At 41.2% G+C, this 16,906-nt stretch overlaps 2 protein-coding genes across 2 annotated transcripts; one reads left to right on the forward strand and one right to left on the reverse strand.

Moving 5' to 3' along the window:
* Nucleotides 1-9,523: 9,523 nt before the first annotated feature.
* On the reverse strand, nt 9,524-9,934 carry LOC136070625 (uncharacterized). Its single transcript, XM_065780809.1, has one exon. It carries the CDS (start codon nt 9,932-9,934, stop codon nt 9,524-9,526), a length of 411 nt encoding a protein of 136 aa, XP_065636881.1.
* A 5,628-nt stretch (nt 9,935-15,562) lies between these two features.
* Nucleotides 15,563-16,541, forward strand: LOC136070626 (uncharacterized). The gene is made up of 2 exons (XM_065780810.1): nt 15,563-16,084; nt 16,527-16,541. The coding sequence occupies exons 1-2, from the start codon at nt 15,563-15,565 to the stop codon at nt 16,539-16,541; spliced, it is 537 nt and encodes a 178-aa protein (XP_065636882.1).
* The last annotated feature ends 365 nt before the right edge of the window (nt 16,542-16,906 follow it).

Genomic DNA, 16,906 nt, shown 5'->3' on the forward strand with positions numbered 1-16,906 from the left:
AGGGGTCCTCATTACCAGCGGTTGAGAGTCACGATAAGACCGCCGAGGATATATCTTTAACTGACCAACCACCCGAGGAGGTTGAGCCCCAGAGAACATTGGGGGGAGTTATAACCGAGGGTCAGGAAATACCACAAGACGTGGCGAGGCCTCCGACGGACCCTTCAAGACCAAGCCCTTAGGCCTTGGCTAAAGCCTTTTGATTCGCTTATCGAATTAATTTGCCTACTGAGTTGGGGAGACTAGTATACGACATAGGATAATTTTGTTTATTTTCTCTTTTATCTCATTTTGTTTCTTGCCTCAGTGGCGTTGTAAGGAAATTGTATACTTTCCGTTTGAACTGAATACTTAATACTTTGCTTCCAACTAATGATATTTTCTTTTGTTTGCTTTACTATAATATTCTGCTCAATATTCGTATTCTATTCTGGAGTTAGCCTCATGAAACCATCTGTTATCCTTCAAATATAAATCTAAAGACCGTATTATAGCTTGACTCTAGGTAACGCTTTGGTTTTTCTCCAGATAGTTATTTTCTCCATGGGTTCGAGTCCGAGGACCATGCAATACCCTGGTTATGTCTAGTACTTCTATTTTTCTATAAGTATCTAGTTTTCCATAGGTTTGGGTCTGAGGACCATGCAATACCTTGGTTCTGTCTAGTACTCAGGTATAATGGTGTGAATAGTTTTACCATAGGCTTGGGTCCGAGGACCATGCAATACCTTGGTTCTGTCTAACACTTCTATTTTCCTGTAAGTATAGGTTTGTCCTCGGACCGCTTTACTGGAGATGATTCCTCCTTGGGTCGGATTATGATCTTTACATGTGGCGTTGATCTCGCATCCAGCTCAAGACCCCATCTTTTTCATTTATGAAGCGCCCTTTGTCCGTTCGTGTTCCGCGCTTGACGCTTCGGTGCGCGAAACGCGCCTTCATTAATGTCCTCGTGAATTAACACGAGTCCAACGGTTTATGGCCTCCTTGGAAATTTGTAGCTTCATTTTTAGCCCAGCTGATAATTCTCTTTTCGAATTCTGCATGAATTAATTCTCACCAACCCTCCTCCCTTATATAAGGTGGGGAGATGGTTTCTCCACAATCCATGAACCTCCCAACACAAACAAAAAGAAAAACACATCCTTTCAGCTCCCCAATCCCTTTTAATAACCCCGCCGGAATTGTGACTGGAGTTGGCAAATATGAGGTGGCTTTGGGCGGGTGTGAGGACATCCGTGCCAAGAGCCATTATGGCCACAGCCCCCTATGGGCTTCCGGTGCGGCAGAATCTAGGCGTAACCCCGATGGCGCTATACAAGGTGGCCCGGAAGGATGTTGTTAGAGTACCTAACGTCTCTCCTCGGAGCGCACCCCCGATGAAGAAGACGTGCGAATTCATCTCATGGGCGATGCTCGAGTGTTGCCGTCTCCAACGGCCAACACTCGTAAGGATTGGAGAGAATCAAGGGAACATCATGGGGGAAGGTATCCCGGAGCCCCTGCATCTGCTCCTCTCTTTGTTCCAGCTCCGCCGCGCCGAAAAGGGAGTTGTCGGTGGCCTGGAAACAAGATGGCCCTCCCCCTTCCCTGCTTTTTGTGTCAAGCTCTCCCATTCTCTTTATACCAATAAAAGCACGGCTTGACACTTTCCTCCGGCTAGCTTTTTTAGGGCGGGTCCACCTGGGCCTCTGATTGTAATTTGTACTGTTTCTATTTATGAAATAATAATATCAAGATTTCTCTTTTCGCTGTCGAATCTTCTCTCTTTTTTTTTTTTTTTTTTGTTTACTTCGCCAACCTACTGTAAAACGACCACTTAGAACAATCGCCTGGTGCGCCTGCCAGCACCCTAATCCTTCCCACAGACGGCGCCAATTGTAGGGACTCAGTTTGGATTTGACCCTGAGTATGAATGGGTTTTCAGCCCAACAAGCCCAAACAATAAATTTATAGAGAGTGGGTTAAAGGTTAAGGCGCTGGCCGTCGTTCATCAAGCATGAACTCTTTTTTATAAAAGAAAATACTTAGAGTTTATTTGCAACTAGGGGGATGCTCCTCGGCCCATGGCCGAGGAGCCCCTTTTCTTCTCCTTTTTTCCCCCCCCTTCTTACTTTACTTCCTTTTCTTATATAGTCTTCATCTTCCTATCTCCTTATTCCATCTGTTGATCATCTATTTGCTTCTCTTCTGGCCGTCCGTCCCATCAGAGGCCTTATCAGTACTCAAGTGGTTCACTCTGATCAACGTTGCCCTGCTAAGGGGTTATATCCCCATTAATGCGGCCAGAGAGGTGAGGTGAATGCATTAAATGCGAGGGTGACAGCTTACTTTGGAACTGGTCTTTCCCAAAAATCATCCTTGTCAAGCCGAGGATGAGGAGGTCCTCGGCGTGGATCCGGAAAAGAGGCTTTCCCCAATTTAGCCTTGAATGGTCAGTATTCCTCAGCGTGGGCCTTGGGCTGCTACATGATGGGCCGAGGCTATCAGGCCCACGGGCCCCACAATATTCAAATAAAATATAAATGGTTATATATTTAAATGTACCTATAAATTGTGTGAGTAATAAATTTTTATATTGTCTATCTTTAATGCCTTTAGTTTAATTTTAATTTTTGTTAAGATAATATTATAATTTTGTGGTGAGTTTTGATTATCATGATAATCTCTTTAAGAGAAGAAGAAATTTGTATAATATATTTGAAACTTAGAAAGTTTAGTTCTACAAAAAAATAAATTAGGAAAACGGACTATAATAGTAGTTAAAAGAATATGGACTGCCTTTAAAAAAAATCAATCAAACACACCCAAATATAAAATAATAGAATGTTATATTTGTAGAAATAGAGCAGTGGAAAATACTTATAGAAACTGTTTCATTTTTAGAGGGAACAAATTTTCTTCAACAAATTTCAGAGAACAAATTAGACATTATACCATTATCACAAAATAATTATATATTTTCATGCATCGCATGGGTCTATAATGGTTCTATGAGTAGTCTACAAAAAATCTTAAGACAATAGACAAAGTCTCATGACATAACTTCAAAACATATTTTATCTCCAAAAAAAGGCATATAACACCCAAAATAGTAAAGAAAAAAAAAAGTTTACCTTCAATTAGTTTGAAAGAAAATTCTTTCAATTCACTACATGGCGATTAATAAAATCATCCACGTATACTGTTAGTCATAGGACAAAATTTGGATACAAACTTCATTGAACCAACAATAGTAAGATGTCATGTGTCACTCTCATGTAGAGATGAAACCAGGATTTAGAGTCTCAAAGCACTCGCATTAGTGCTTGTATAATAGAAAATTTATCACATTTTAGCCAACCAAGTCCAAATTCACTCACATCAGACTAAGCAAAATTGTGTAAATATACATTATTGCTACAATATTCATGTAAATTTACACTAGCACTATTCATATTATATTTAGCTTTTTACTCTTTCTTTACGTATGCCAAGGATGAAGGAAGAAAGTAGATAATGGTTGTTATTTGTGAAGAAATAGAAACTACTAAAAAAAATCAAGAAAAATTAATATCTTAAAAAAATATAGTGCAAAGCAGATAATCTGACACGAGATGTTTCAAAAAGTGAATATTTAAAATAAAAAAAGTAGGGCTTTTTTTTTTTTTTTTGGTTAAAATAGATAGAAATTTTTTCATGAGCTAATGTGAATAGGAGACCAAATTAAGTATGAAAAAAAAAATCATAAAAACCAATTTTTTAATACAATGCAATACACTAGTCCATTAAAAGATGCACATCAATGGTGCAATCAGTAAAGTGTCACAAATTTCATTCTTAATATGAAAAAATATAAGGAATTACATGAAATAATTTTATTTCTCATAGGTTACTTTTATAAGTCGGATGGGCAATTTTGTAAGGNCAATACCTTGGTTCTGTCTAGTACCCAGGTATAATGGTGTGTATAGTTTTACCATAGGCTTGGGTCCGAGGACCATGCAATACCTTGGTTCTGTCTACCACTTCTATTTTTCTGTAAGTATCTAGTTTCCCCATAGGTTTGGGTCCGAGGACCATGCAATACCTTGGTTCTGTCTAGTACCCAGGTATAATGGTGTGTATAGTTTTACCATAGGCTTGGGTCCGAGGACCATGCAATACCTTGGTTCTGTCTACCACTTCTATTTTTCTGTAAGTATCTAGTTTCCCCATAGGTTTGGGTCCGAGGACCATGCAATACCTTGGTTCTGTCTAGTACCCAGGTATAATGGTGTGTATAGTTTTACCATAGGCTTGGGTCCGAGGACCATGCAATACCTTGGTTCTGTCTACCACTTCTATTTTTCTGTAAGTATCTAGTTTCCCCATAGGTTTGGGTCCGAGGACCATGCAATACCTTGGTTCTGTCTAGTACCCAGGTATAATGGTGTGTATAGTTTTACCATAGGCTTGGGTCCGAGGACCATGCAATACCTTGGTTCTGTCTACCACTTCTATTTTTCTGTAAGTATCTAGTTTCCCCATAGGTTTGGGTCCGAGGACCATGCAATACCTTGGTTCTGTCTAGTACCCAGGTATAATGGTGTGTATAGTTTTACCATAGGCTTGGGTCCGAGGACCATGCAATACCTTGGTTCTGTCTACCACTTCTATTTTTCTGTAAGTATCTAGTTTCCCCATAGGTTTGGGTCCGAGGACCATGCAATACCTTGGTTCTGTCTAGTACCCAGGTATAATGGTGTGTATAGTTTTACCATAGGCTTGGGTCCGAGGACCATGCAATACCTTGGTTCTGTCTACCACTTCTATTTTTCTGTAAGTATCTAGTTTCCCCATAGGTTTGGGTCCGAGGACCATGCAATACCTTGGTTCTGTCTAGTACCCAGGTATAATGGTGTGTATAGTTTTACCATAGGCTTGGGTCCGAGGACCATGCAATACCTTGGTTCTGTCTACCACTTCTATTTTTCTGTAAGTATCTAGTTTCCCCATAGGTTTGGGTCCGAGGACCATGCAATACCTTGGTTCTGTCTAGTACCCAGGTATAATGGTGTGTATAGTTTTACCATAGGCTTGGGTCCGAGGACCATGCAATACCTTGGTTCTGTCTACCACTTCTATTTTTCTGTAAGTATCTAGTTTCCCCATAGGTTTGGGTCCGAGGACCATGCAATACCTTGGTTCTGTCTAGTACCCAGGTATAATGGTGTGTATAGTTTTACCATAGGCTTGGGTCCGAGGACCATGCAATACCTTGGTTCTGTCTACCACTTCTATTTTTCTGTAAGTATCTAGTTTCCCCATAGGTTTGGGTCCGAGGACCATGCAATACCTTGGTTCTGTCTAGTACCCAGGTATAATGGTGTGTATAGTTTTACCATAGGCTTGGGTCCGAGGACCATGCAATACCTTGGTTCTGTCTACCACTTCTATTTTTCTGTAAGTATCTAGTTTCCCCATAGGTTTGGGTCCGAGGACCATGCAATACCTTGGTTCTGTCTAGTACCCAGGTATAATGGTGTGTATAGTTTTACCATAGGCTTGGGTCCGAGGACCATGCAATACCTTGGTTCTGTCTACCACTTCTATTTTTCTGTAAGTATCTAGTTTCCCCATAGGTTTGGGTCCGAGGACCATGCAATACCTTGGTTCTGTCTAGTACCCAGGTATAATGGTGTGTATAGTTTTACCATAGGCTTGGGTCCGAGGACCATGCAATACCTTGGTTCTGTCTACCACTTCTATTTTTCTGTAAGTATCTAGTTTCCCCATAGGTTTGGGTCCGAGGACCATGCAATACCTTGGTTCTGTCTAGTACCCAGGTATAATGGTGTGTATAGTTTTACCATAGGCTTGGGTCCGAGGACCATGCAATACCTTGGTTCTGTCTACCACTTCTATTTTTCTGTAAGTATCTAGTTTCCCCATAGGTTTGGGTCCGAGGACCATGCAATACCTTGGTTCTGTCTAGTACCCAGGTATAATGGTGTGTATAGTTTTACCATAGGCTTGGGTCCGAGGACCATGCAATACCTTGGTTCTGTCTACCACTTCTATTTTTCTGTAAGTATCTAGTTTCCCCATAGGTTTGGGTCCGAGGACCATGCAATACCTTGGTTCTGTCTAGTACCCAGGTATAATGGTGTGTATAGTTTTACCATAGGCTTGGGTCCGAGGACCATGCAATACCTTGGTTCTGTCTACCACTTCTATTTTTCTGTAAGTATCTAGTTTTCCCATAGGTTTGGGTCCGAGGACCATGCAATACCTTGGTTCTGTCTAGTTCCCAGGTATAATGGTATGTATAGTTTTACCATAGGCTTGGGTCCGAGGACCATGCAATACCTTGGTTCTGTCTACCACTTCTATTTTTCTGTAAGTAGAGGTTTGTCCTCGGATCGCTTTACTGGAGGTGATTCCTCCTTGGGTCAGATTATGATCTTTACACATGGCGTTGATCTCGCCTCCAGCTCAAGGCCCCATCTTTTTCATTTATGAAGCGCCCATTGTCCGTTCGTGTTCTGCGCTTGACGCTTCGGTGCGCGAAACGCGCCTTCATTAATGTCCTCGTAAATTAACACGAATCCAACGGTCTATGGCCTCCTTGGAAATTGATAGCTTCGTTATTAGCCCAGCTGATAATTCTCTTTTCGAACTCTGCATGAATTAATTCTCACCAACCCCCACCCCCTATAAAATGTGGCGAGATGGTTTCTCCACAACCCATGGACCTTTCAACACAAACAGAAAAACAGAACATATTCTCCCAACTTCCCAAGCCCTTTTAACAACTCCGCCGGAATTGTGACTGGAACTGGCAAAAGCCGGTATGGCCGCAGCCCCCACTGGGCTTTCGGTGCGGCAGAATCTAGGCGTAACCCCGATGGCGCCCTACGAGGTGGCCCGGAGTGATGTTGTTAGAGTACCTAACGTCTTTCCTCAGAGCGCACCCCCGACGAAGAAGACGTGCGAATTCACCTCATGGGCGGTGCTCGAGTGTTGCCGTCTCCAATGGCCAACACTCGTGAGGATTGGAGAGAATTAAGGGAACATCATGGGGGAAGGTATCCCGGAGCCCCTGCATCTGCTCCTCTCTTTGTTCCAACTCTGCCTGGCCGAGAAGGGAGTTGTCGGTGGCTTGGAAACATGATGGCCCTCCCCCTTCTCTGCCTTTTGTCAAGCTCTCCCATTCTCTTTATACCAATAAAGGGACGGCTTGACACTTCCTACTGGCTAGTTTTCTCTTAGGGCGGCTCCACCTGGGCCTCTGATTGTAGAAATAGCTGGTAGGATTAGCTTGTAAATTTGTTTGTAAAACATGCCTGCCTGAGCCTCTGATTGTAATTTGTACTCTTTCTATTTATGAAATAACAATATCAAGATTGTTCTTTTCGCTGTCAAATCTTCTATTTTTTTTTTTTTAACCTACTGTAAAACGAATACTTAGAACACTCGCCTGGTGCGCCGGCCAGCACCCTAATCCTTCCCACAGACGGCGCCAATTGTAGAGACTCAGTTTGGATTGACCCTGAGTATGAATGGGTTTTCAGCCCAACAAGCCCAAACAATAAATTTATAGAGAGTGGGTTGAAGGTTTAGGCGCTGGCCGTCGTTCATCAAGCATCAACTCTCATTTATAAAAAGATACTTAGAGTTTCTTTACAACTGGGAGGATGCTCCTCGGCCATGGGCCGAGGAGGCCTTTGGCTTCTCTTTTTCCCCCTCCCCTTTTTTTTGCTTTACTTGCTTTCCTTATATAGCCTTCATCTTCCTATCTCCTTATTCCATCTGTTGATCATTCATTTGCCTCTCTTCTGGCCGTCCGTCCCATCAGAGGTCTTATCAGTACTTGAGTGGTTCACTCTGATCAACGTTGCCCTGCTAAGGGGTTATATCCCCATTAATGCGGCCAGGGGGGTTAGGTGAATGTATTAAATGCGAGGGTGACAGCTTACTTTGGGCCTGGTCTTTCCCGAAAAACACCCTTGTCAGGCCGAGGATGAGGAGGTTCTCGGCGTGGATTGGGAAAAGAAGCTTTCCCCAATTTAGCCTTGAATAGTCAGTGTTCCTCGGCACGGGCCTTGGGCCTGCTACCCGATGGGCCGAGGCTATCAGGCCCACGGGCCCCACATGAATCATATCCATATTAATTATTGTGACTACTAATTGGTATACAACTTTTTATGAGGAAGAATAAAGGTTAAGATATTAAGAGTGGGCAGCTCTAGTCATCACTCTTCACTGGATCCTCTCTCAATGTTTACATAATTTGTTGCTGACATGTCTTGTCGATGATCATTCTAGGCTCTAGCTTACTGTCTCTTTGTTGACATATTGGTTTGTTTGTTTCATTTTGATTCAAGTTTACTGTCTCTTTAGTTGACATATGGTTTGTTGGTTTCATACTTTCATGTTGTTTGTTTGAATCAAGCTGTAGTGGGGAAATTAGTGGGGGGAAAAATTATGTGTTGGCGGGCGGTCGGACCAAATGTGAAATCACGACAACATTTTTCAATGTTTGGGGAAATGTCAGAAATCTACTCCTACTTTTGTAGACGATCCTTTGGATTTTTAATTCATGTAACAAATTATTCCTACAAATATTATTTGAGTCAACATATATATATATATATATTAAATAAAATTTTCATCCAAAATCTTGTTTATTAACCAGACAAGTTAAATGATAAGAAAAAATTGAATTAAAAATAATAAGCTTAGTGAGATAAGTTTAATTTTTTAAAATAGGATCAAAATTTCTGATATTTTTCTAAATTTTAAAGGAAGTTAGCATAACTTACCCAAATTTAAATATCAAATGAGCATAAAGAAAAATCTACTAGAAGAGGTTTTATGAGGAGGTTTCACTACCTTGGCTTCACTATTAGATACTAACACAGTAAATTTAATATTCTATATAAAAACTATATTGATGAGACTATACTATTAGACATAGTATTAGATAGAATATTGTATAAGGCTATAAGCATTCTCCTCCCCTGCATGTTGTTAGTAAAAACAATATATCAACGGCTTTCATTAGACATTTTCATAGTATGACAAAGATTGTCCAACTTTGACCACTACAGCCTACATACGCTTTCATTAGACTAAAAGTTTAAATATGTTCAAACTATTTATTATAGGTTCAAGTGATAATTTAATGATAATAATATCTTCTGTGATGTCTTATATATATGTGGTTTGAATCTTACCTTTCTTTCCCTACTATGTATTTATTTAAAAATAAAAGGGAAGTTCAATATTGGAAGTCCATTACTGTGGGATTTAGTTAACTCAATTAGTAAAGTTTCTGATGGTTGAATAAGAGATTTGAGATTCAATCCCTATCTATACCAAAAACCGATTAGTTTTTTGGTCTGATAATAAAAAACTATTATTAAGAATAGATGTCATTAGTTGAAACTCTTTTAAAAAAAATGAAAAGATCGAAATTTTATGATTAATTATGGCCAAATAAATGGAATGACACCCTTTTTCTTTTTCTTTTTTGGTGAAAAGGGAAAAATATTAAGCATTAGCTAGCAAAAAAAGGCAAAGTATTGGCTAAAAGCCTTAGAGAATACAAACCAGAAGCATCCGAATTAAGCATTACATAAAACCTATCATTAGGGGGAAGCTCTAAAAGAACAAAATCCTCTAAGAGGTAGCATACACCCTTAACAAGTGAGTCCGCACAACAATTGGCCTCCTGAAAGGCATGACTAAGTCTGACTTGTTGGAACCGATTCAGGAGGAATCTGCAATCATTCAACAAGGAAGAGTATGGGCTGTTAGATGACTTCCTAGATAAAACAAGATCAACAACAACCTTTGCATCAAGTTCTACACGAAGTTGGGTGATTCCAAGCTGAGAAGCAAGAATAAGACCATCTCTTAGAGCCCAAAACTCAGCAGTGATGTTAGTGGCCACTCCAATATTTCTCATATAACCCTTGACCTAATTCCCTTGACAATCACGGATCAAACCTCCCCCTCCAGCCTTCCCCAGATTTCCTAAGGACACCCATTTGAGTTTAACTTTGTGAGAGTGCCTTTTTCTTCTCAGCATAGTGGCCTAAAGATCCTGGGCCAAATAAATATTCTTGGTGGACTGGGCTCGGTTCACTGCAGCTAATAAGGGCTGTTTAAGAATCGAGTGGTGCACAAAACAAGCTTCCTATAATACAAATAACTAACAAACAAAAATATCTATATTGAATGACATTTTAACAGCAAAGGAATGCACAACAAATGAAATACAATGTAAGAAAAGGCTAGGGATCCTCGAATTAGTGAGGTGCATTTTATTAATTTTCTTTAGTAATTATTACAATGCTCACTAAGACGTGATATAAGGTGCAACTAAGTTCAAAAATTATAGACTTTGATAGCTATTTAAGCTTCCAAGACTTGCAAAGTTTGAATTTGTTGGATCTAAGCATGTGCTATAGTGGCTGTCTATGGGATACAGGGAGCGGTTCCTCTGTTTCCTTTTAATTTTACAAAGCTCTCTCTATAGTTCTATGAGACTCTAGAAAATGACCATGAATGCCTGAATGATATAACCAAAATGAATCTCTATCCGAATCTCAATGCCCCCTCAGCATGGACCCCCTCCTCTTTTTATAGCACAGCTCGGGCTCTAGGGTACTAGTGTTTTCTCCCTTTTGCCCTTTAGAGATTGTGTCTTGCCAGTTTGCTCAGGGCTATGTCATTTCCTTTTTTTTCTCATAGCTTCTTACTTTTGGTGCGACCAAACGAAAGTCCCTTAGCTGGTTTTCTATTTCCAGACTTCTCCGCTGGCTGATCTTCAGCTGTTTGGCTTTTTCTTCCACCTCTCCAGCTTTTTCAGTTGTACTTTTCCTTGTCATTTCCTCCAAATGGTTGTGATCATGGCTCATGCATTTTTTGCTTCGTACTTCCTAGCCCCATTGCATGTCTGGATTATGAGACCCGCATGCTCTTTGTCCTTAATCCCTTTTTGCCTCAATCTTACTTCATACGCCTTAGGGATCCCCGGACTTTGATGACTTCTGGGATCCTGGCCCATTTTTTCTTACTGGGCTCCCTTTGGTTTATTGGCCTTGGCCGTTTTGGCCCTCTCTCTCCCCTTACGTATTTTAAACTTTGTTCTTTTATGGGTCTTTGGATCTCAATCCTTTGAGCCTCTTGCCTTTTTCTTCTTTCTTTTCTCTTTTCTTCATTCGTGTGGGCCCAACCCTCCGTTTTCTCTCATTTTTTTTTTCTCTTAGCTTCATTATTTATTTATTTATTTTTTTTTTTGTGAAATGAGCCTAACGTTTTATTTCTTTGGGCCTTAGTCTGTGACCAATTTTGAACCTCAACATTTAGCCCCCTGAGCTTATGGGTTGCCTGCAGCCAATGCGTGAGTTTCTGTAGTATTTCTTCCTTCTTCGGGGATCCTGATCCTTAATTTTTGGTTTTTGGTATCTTGGCCCCTTCACTTTCTTTTCTTGTAACTCCTCCCTTTTACGTGAGACATGACAGTTGAGTTTCGAAAAGGAACTTCCACCACCTACTTTTACGTTTCCCATAACTCCCATTAATAACTGCTTATAACTCTTCCCTCTTGAAATTAAATTCCTGGCAACTGGCGCGTCTTTCCACATATTGTCTTCTCTAACTGCTCTTTTATTTCTTCATTCTAGCCTTTTCACATTACCTTTCTTTTCTTGTCTGCCTGAATTTTTTATTCCTAGTCTCTCTCTCCTTTTTTTTTTTTTTTTTTTGATCAGTCTTGTTACTACCCGCTTTCTTCCTTCAAGATACCCATTGTTTCAATGGCTTCTTCTTCTTCTCGGAAAAGAAAGGAGCGTACTCGTAGTCCCTTTAAAGATGAAGGTTCCTCTAGTTCTGTGAAAGGTAAGTCTATCATTGGGCACCCTACTTTCCCCTTACGAGACCCCCGGTACACTCCTAGCTTATTTTTTCCTCAGGTGTCCCATGGCGAGACCCTTCCATCCACTCATGTCTAGGTATTCTCTAGTCAAGCGAGCTTTGTTGGTTCTGCACAAGTTCCAGATCCTAGGGAGATTTTTAATCTCCAGATTAGGTGAGGACTTCGAGAGGCGGTCCCCATCTTTTTCGATTTTGTCGCTGGAAAGATCCAAGGCTGGCCCATCTGGGTGGATAATGAACTTTCTGACGAGGAATTTGTGGGCCGCTTGGAAAGCACCGATGTCCTGAAGGCAGTGGCTATTTCCAGGAATCTTGAGGGTTTCAAAGATGCCAAAGGTCTTAGGCATTTGGTGCGCCATTGGTGTTCTGCTCTACACACTTTCTTTTTTTTTTTTGTTGGTGAACTGACTGTCACTTTGGAGGATGTAGTCAACAATCTTCTCCTTCCGGTGCTTAGGGATAAAAACCCCTTTGATATTAATCTTTCTGACAAGGATCTCAAGGTGGAAGAGAAGTTATTTGCTCACTTTGGTGGACGTACTGCTTTTCTTGGTGGCAAACCGGTCAGGATGGGTAGGTGGGTTATGAATCTTTCGCGCGAGAAGGATAAGGAGGTTAGGCGAGCCAGGTTCCTCGCATTCTGGCTTAGCAAGTTTCTGTTCTGCGAGTTCCCTGTGTATGGAATCAAGTCTACTCTTTTTCCATTGGCAATTAAGTTGGCTCAGGGCGCTTAATATCCTCTAACCCTCATGTTTTTGGGCCATGTCTATTCTCAATTGGATCAGCTTCATAGAGATGAAGCCGAGGGGGATTCTTGTTATATAATTACTTCTTCTCTTCATTGTGCCATTCTCTAGGTATTTATGTGGGATCGTTCTTCGGTTACTTTAGTGAGATGTAGGAATTTAAAGTTTGTGAAAGATAAGTTTCAGGGATCCCCTGACGTGGTTAAAGGGCTTTGTGGCAATTCAACTGACAGCCACCATATTATTTTTCGTTGGCTAAGTTTGAAAGGTGGCAGCCTTAACTTGGTTGAATTATTTGATGAAGTAGGCCATTTGCATTGGCGCTCTTCCTGGGAGTTTGACCCCGATTTTGTTTGTGATTCTGTGTTATCTCCTTTTCTGACTTCTACAGGAAATACTTTCGATTTACGTCGTGGTGATGAAGGTAGCTTAGCCTCCTTGGCTTGCATTAGTCCTTCTTAGCTTCCTGTGCTTTCCTCGAGTGGCCCACGGTACACCCATTACTCAACGCATTGAGTACTTCGGCAGTTTGGTTTTGATCAGGATATCCCTCTAGTGTTTAATGACATAGTACCCTATCTTCCTTCCTTGGATCCTTTTACGAGACTTCAGGCCTTCTCTTATTGGTTGCGAAGGAGTCCTTAGTTTGTAGTGCCCAACCTTCAGAGAGGAGTTTTTGCTTCCAATGGTAATGATGACTACTGGAGAAGGGTGCAAAAGTCCTTTGTTGACTATGCTGGTTCTAACACAATTGGAAGAGTCCCCAATCTTGGCATTTCTTCTACCCCAACATCCAACAAGCATTTGTCTTTGCCTACTGCTGGTGTTGTTTCTGTTGCTGTAAGTAGCAAAATTGGTTTCGCAGAATGGCACGCTTCCAGGGAAGGTTGGGTGACTTATGCGCAAGATTTCCCGGAAACCTGGTTGGGGTGTGACCTTATTGTTGGTGCTTCTGCTGGGGTACCAATTAAGAAGGGGGCAGTAGAAGCCATAAGTACTAGTACCCCCGTTGGCATAAGTAGAGGAAAAATAGTTAAGCAGGAAAAGTTGAAGGAGGCTGCAGTTGAAGAGAGTGTAGGGGGTACTGGCCCTAAGACAAAAAAGAAGAAAACTGGGAAATCTCAGAAACAGTTGGTGCTTGCTGAGGAAAAAAAAGTTAAGCAACCCTTGGTCGTAAGGGGCCGGGTAAAGACTAAGGCAGAGTCTTCTTTTCTCCAGGCTCTTGTGAGTTCTTCAGTCCATGGTTCTCTAGGACCCTTTAGACATACCCATAGTAAACAACAGAAACCCAGAGACCATGTTAAGAGAGAGAGAAGGGCAAGGCTTCTTTACTTCTTTTCTCTTTTACATTGTAGTTTTTTTTTTTCTCTTTTTTTTTTTTTTTTTTGAACTGATGAGTGGTTGTCTTTTCTGTTGATATAAGAAATACTCTGTAAAACAAAAGGGAAAACAGAGGAACTTGTTTCCCGGGATCCCCGAAGCAGCCACTACATTACACGCTCGGATTCAACGGATTCAAACTTTGCAAGTCTTTGAAGCTTGAATGGCTATCAAAGTCTGTAATTTTTGAACTCACTTGAACCTTGCACCATGTTGTAGTGAGCTTTGTAATCACAGTTTTAAAAGAAACAACTAATAAAACATACCTCATCAGTCGGAGGATCCCTAGCATGTTCTTCGCATTTTATTTCACTTATTATGCATTTCCTTTATTGCTAAATGTTGTTCAATACAAATACTCTTTTTTAGTTTGTTTGTAATTGTAGGAAGCTTATTTCTGTGCACAAATCTATTCCTAAATCAGCCTGTTAGCTGCGGGGAATTGATCCCAGTCCACCAAGTACCCCTCACACGGCCCAGGATCCTCGGGCCATAGTGCTAAAAAAAAAAGTACTCTCACACCTTCTGCTGTTGGTTTTTATCCATTTTTTTTTTCAGTGTTGTGTACTTGTGATGTCTTTATGCTTTTGTTGTTCATGTTACCCCTTCTTCTTTTCTTTAGGTGGAGGTCTCCCCCCCCCGAGGTTGGTAAGACTTTGGAAGAGGAAATTGTTGCAGCTGCATCTCAGGGCACAGAAGAGGAGACCCCCAGTGGTGGCATTGCTGGGGAGGCCGGGCAACCAGTGTAGGGTGTCCAAGCCACCCAGGATCCTGAGGTTCCTGAGCTTCCCACGTCCCAGGGTCCCCAACCCGAGCAGACTCCCAGTCCTATAAGGACTGTGCTACCTCAGACGGGGTTAAGTACAATGACTTTGGGAGGCGCGTCTCCATCTGGGCAAACAGGTGAGCCTTATTCTTTTATAATATCGTTAATTATATTTCTTTTGCATCCCCTTCCTTTTTTTTTTTTTTTTTTTCTTTCTCCCCTTTTTAAGTTCTTTCTTTCCCTTTTCTTTCCAGGCCAAGCCATTGTGAAATCTGCCTCTGGTGCTGCTTCTTCTTTAGAATCGGAGGATTCTGAAGGTGGGTGTTGATCGTTCTGGCTGTGCTTTCTCCTTTTTTTTTTTTTTGCCCTCCTTCTGTCTTCCTTTTTTGTTATGGCGAAGCCCCCTGTATCCTTGCCTTCTTTTAGTCATTTCGTCGAGGCTTCCTCACCTTTTCTTCAACTTGTTATTTGCTCTTTCTCAGAGTCCTCCAAGAAGTCAGAGGAGCAAGAGGAGGAAGTTCTGCCCCAAGAGGCCGATACTGGTTTCTCCTCTGACCTCTTTTGTTTTTTTTTTTTAGAAGAAAAAAAAAAAAACTAAGTCTGTTCCCCCCTTCCTCTCTTTTCTTTTTGCAGGAGTTGATACTGGTGTCGAAAATCCTAAACTTGTGATTCCTGAGGGGTGTGTGGATCTGCTTAGGTTGCTGGCCTTCGTACTGCCCAGAGAGTTGAAGGTTCCTTAGCCTCTTCTGGTGGTAATGCAACAATGGGGGAGGCTCCAAAGATGGTTGTATTAGATCTTGCTTTAAGGCTCCCCACCTTTCTGGCTTGTTTTGATCTTCTGGAGTTCAACAGCCTCCCTGCTAATCACTTTTGCCACTTCGGGCCCTCGTATGGCAGCTTTTTGCGGTTCTCTGTGCCTGTGGAAGGTCTGCCACTACTAGAAGGGCTATTCAAAAGTCATGAGGATTTTACCATTGGTTTCAGAGGAGGAGTATTTTTGGGGAACATTCTGATGGAGCTGCTGTGCGCCGTGTTGATTTCCTTGAGAGATTCTTCGCTAGACTCTCTATCTGAGGAAAAGCTTTTGGAATGGAGAGGTGTGGTTCAGGATCTCTTGGAAGCCAAGTTCAACCTGTCCTTTTTGCTGGAGTACCTGCGATCATTGGCCCACGCGCTATTCCAGAGGCAAGCTTCTAAGAGTATTGATGTTGAGATTGCTGCTGCTGAGGAAGCCTTAGCTTATGCTCACAAGACTTTGCAAGATTTGAAGATTAAAAGGCAGAGGGTTCTTTCTTCTTTGATTGTCCCTACTCTCTCCTTGGATGGCTCTTTGTTGGCTGGCCTTATTTCCTTGCCTTTCTTTTTTTTTTTTAGCTGGTTTGGATGTGTATGAACAATTTGGGGTTGTATAAGTTTTCTATCTCTTTGCTTGGACATTGCTTTTGGCTTTTCTTCCTTTTTTTTTTTTTTTTTTTTTTTTTTGCACTGAGTCCTAGTCCGTGATTCCCACAAGTTTTGCTGCAGGTTCTAGACAGGTACCCAGCCCTTTTGTTCTTGGTTGCGTAAGTACTGAACTGGGTACATTGGGCGATATATATATATTTTTGTCCTAGCTCATGAACTTGGTAGGGTGTTTTTTTTTTTTTTTAAATCAAATACTGAGCTAGGTATCTTTAGTATTTGCCTGGGATCCTAGACCATGTATTTGAAACTTTAACTGTTTGTAGTTATCTGTGGGGTGATCCTGGGTCATGCATCAAAAAGATTTCCCCAGGTATCCTCCCCTGATTTCATCTGTGTTAGAACTTTGTAATACTTAGAATTTAATAGCTGAGAAATAAAAAGAAATTTCATTGAATTTAAAATATAAATGTCATTTAAGGAACACAGCAAATCTAACAAAGATAGTAAGGATCATAGAGTGTCCTTCTACCACGAGTCCCTGAACAAAATTACTTAAGCGATAATATATAAAAAGAAAGAAACACTTAGCAGGTTGGAGAGTTTGGCAAAAAGGATTCTAGTGTATTGAGACCTCTCCCTTCTCATGCATAGTACTGTTTTAGTCACTTCCCATTTATGGGCTCTGTCAGGATTGTCCCATCTT

Source organism: Quercus suber, unplaced genomic scaffold (assembly GCF_002906115.3).
Source record: "Quercus suber isolate HL8 unplaced genomic scaffold, Cork oak 2.0 scaffold_247, whole genome shotgun sequence".
Taxonomy (NCBI): Eukaryota; Viridiplantae; Streptophyta; class Magnoliopsida; order Fagales; family Fagaceae; genus Quercus; species Quercus suber.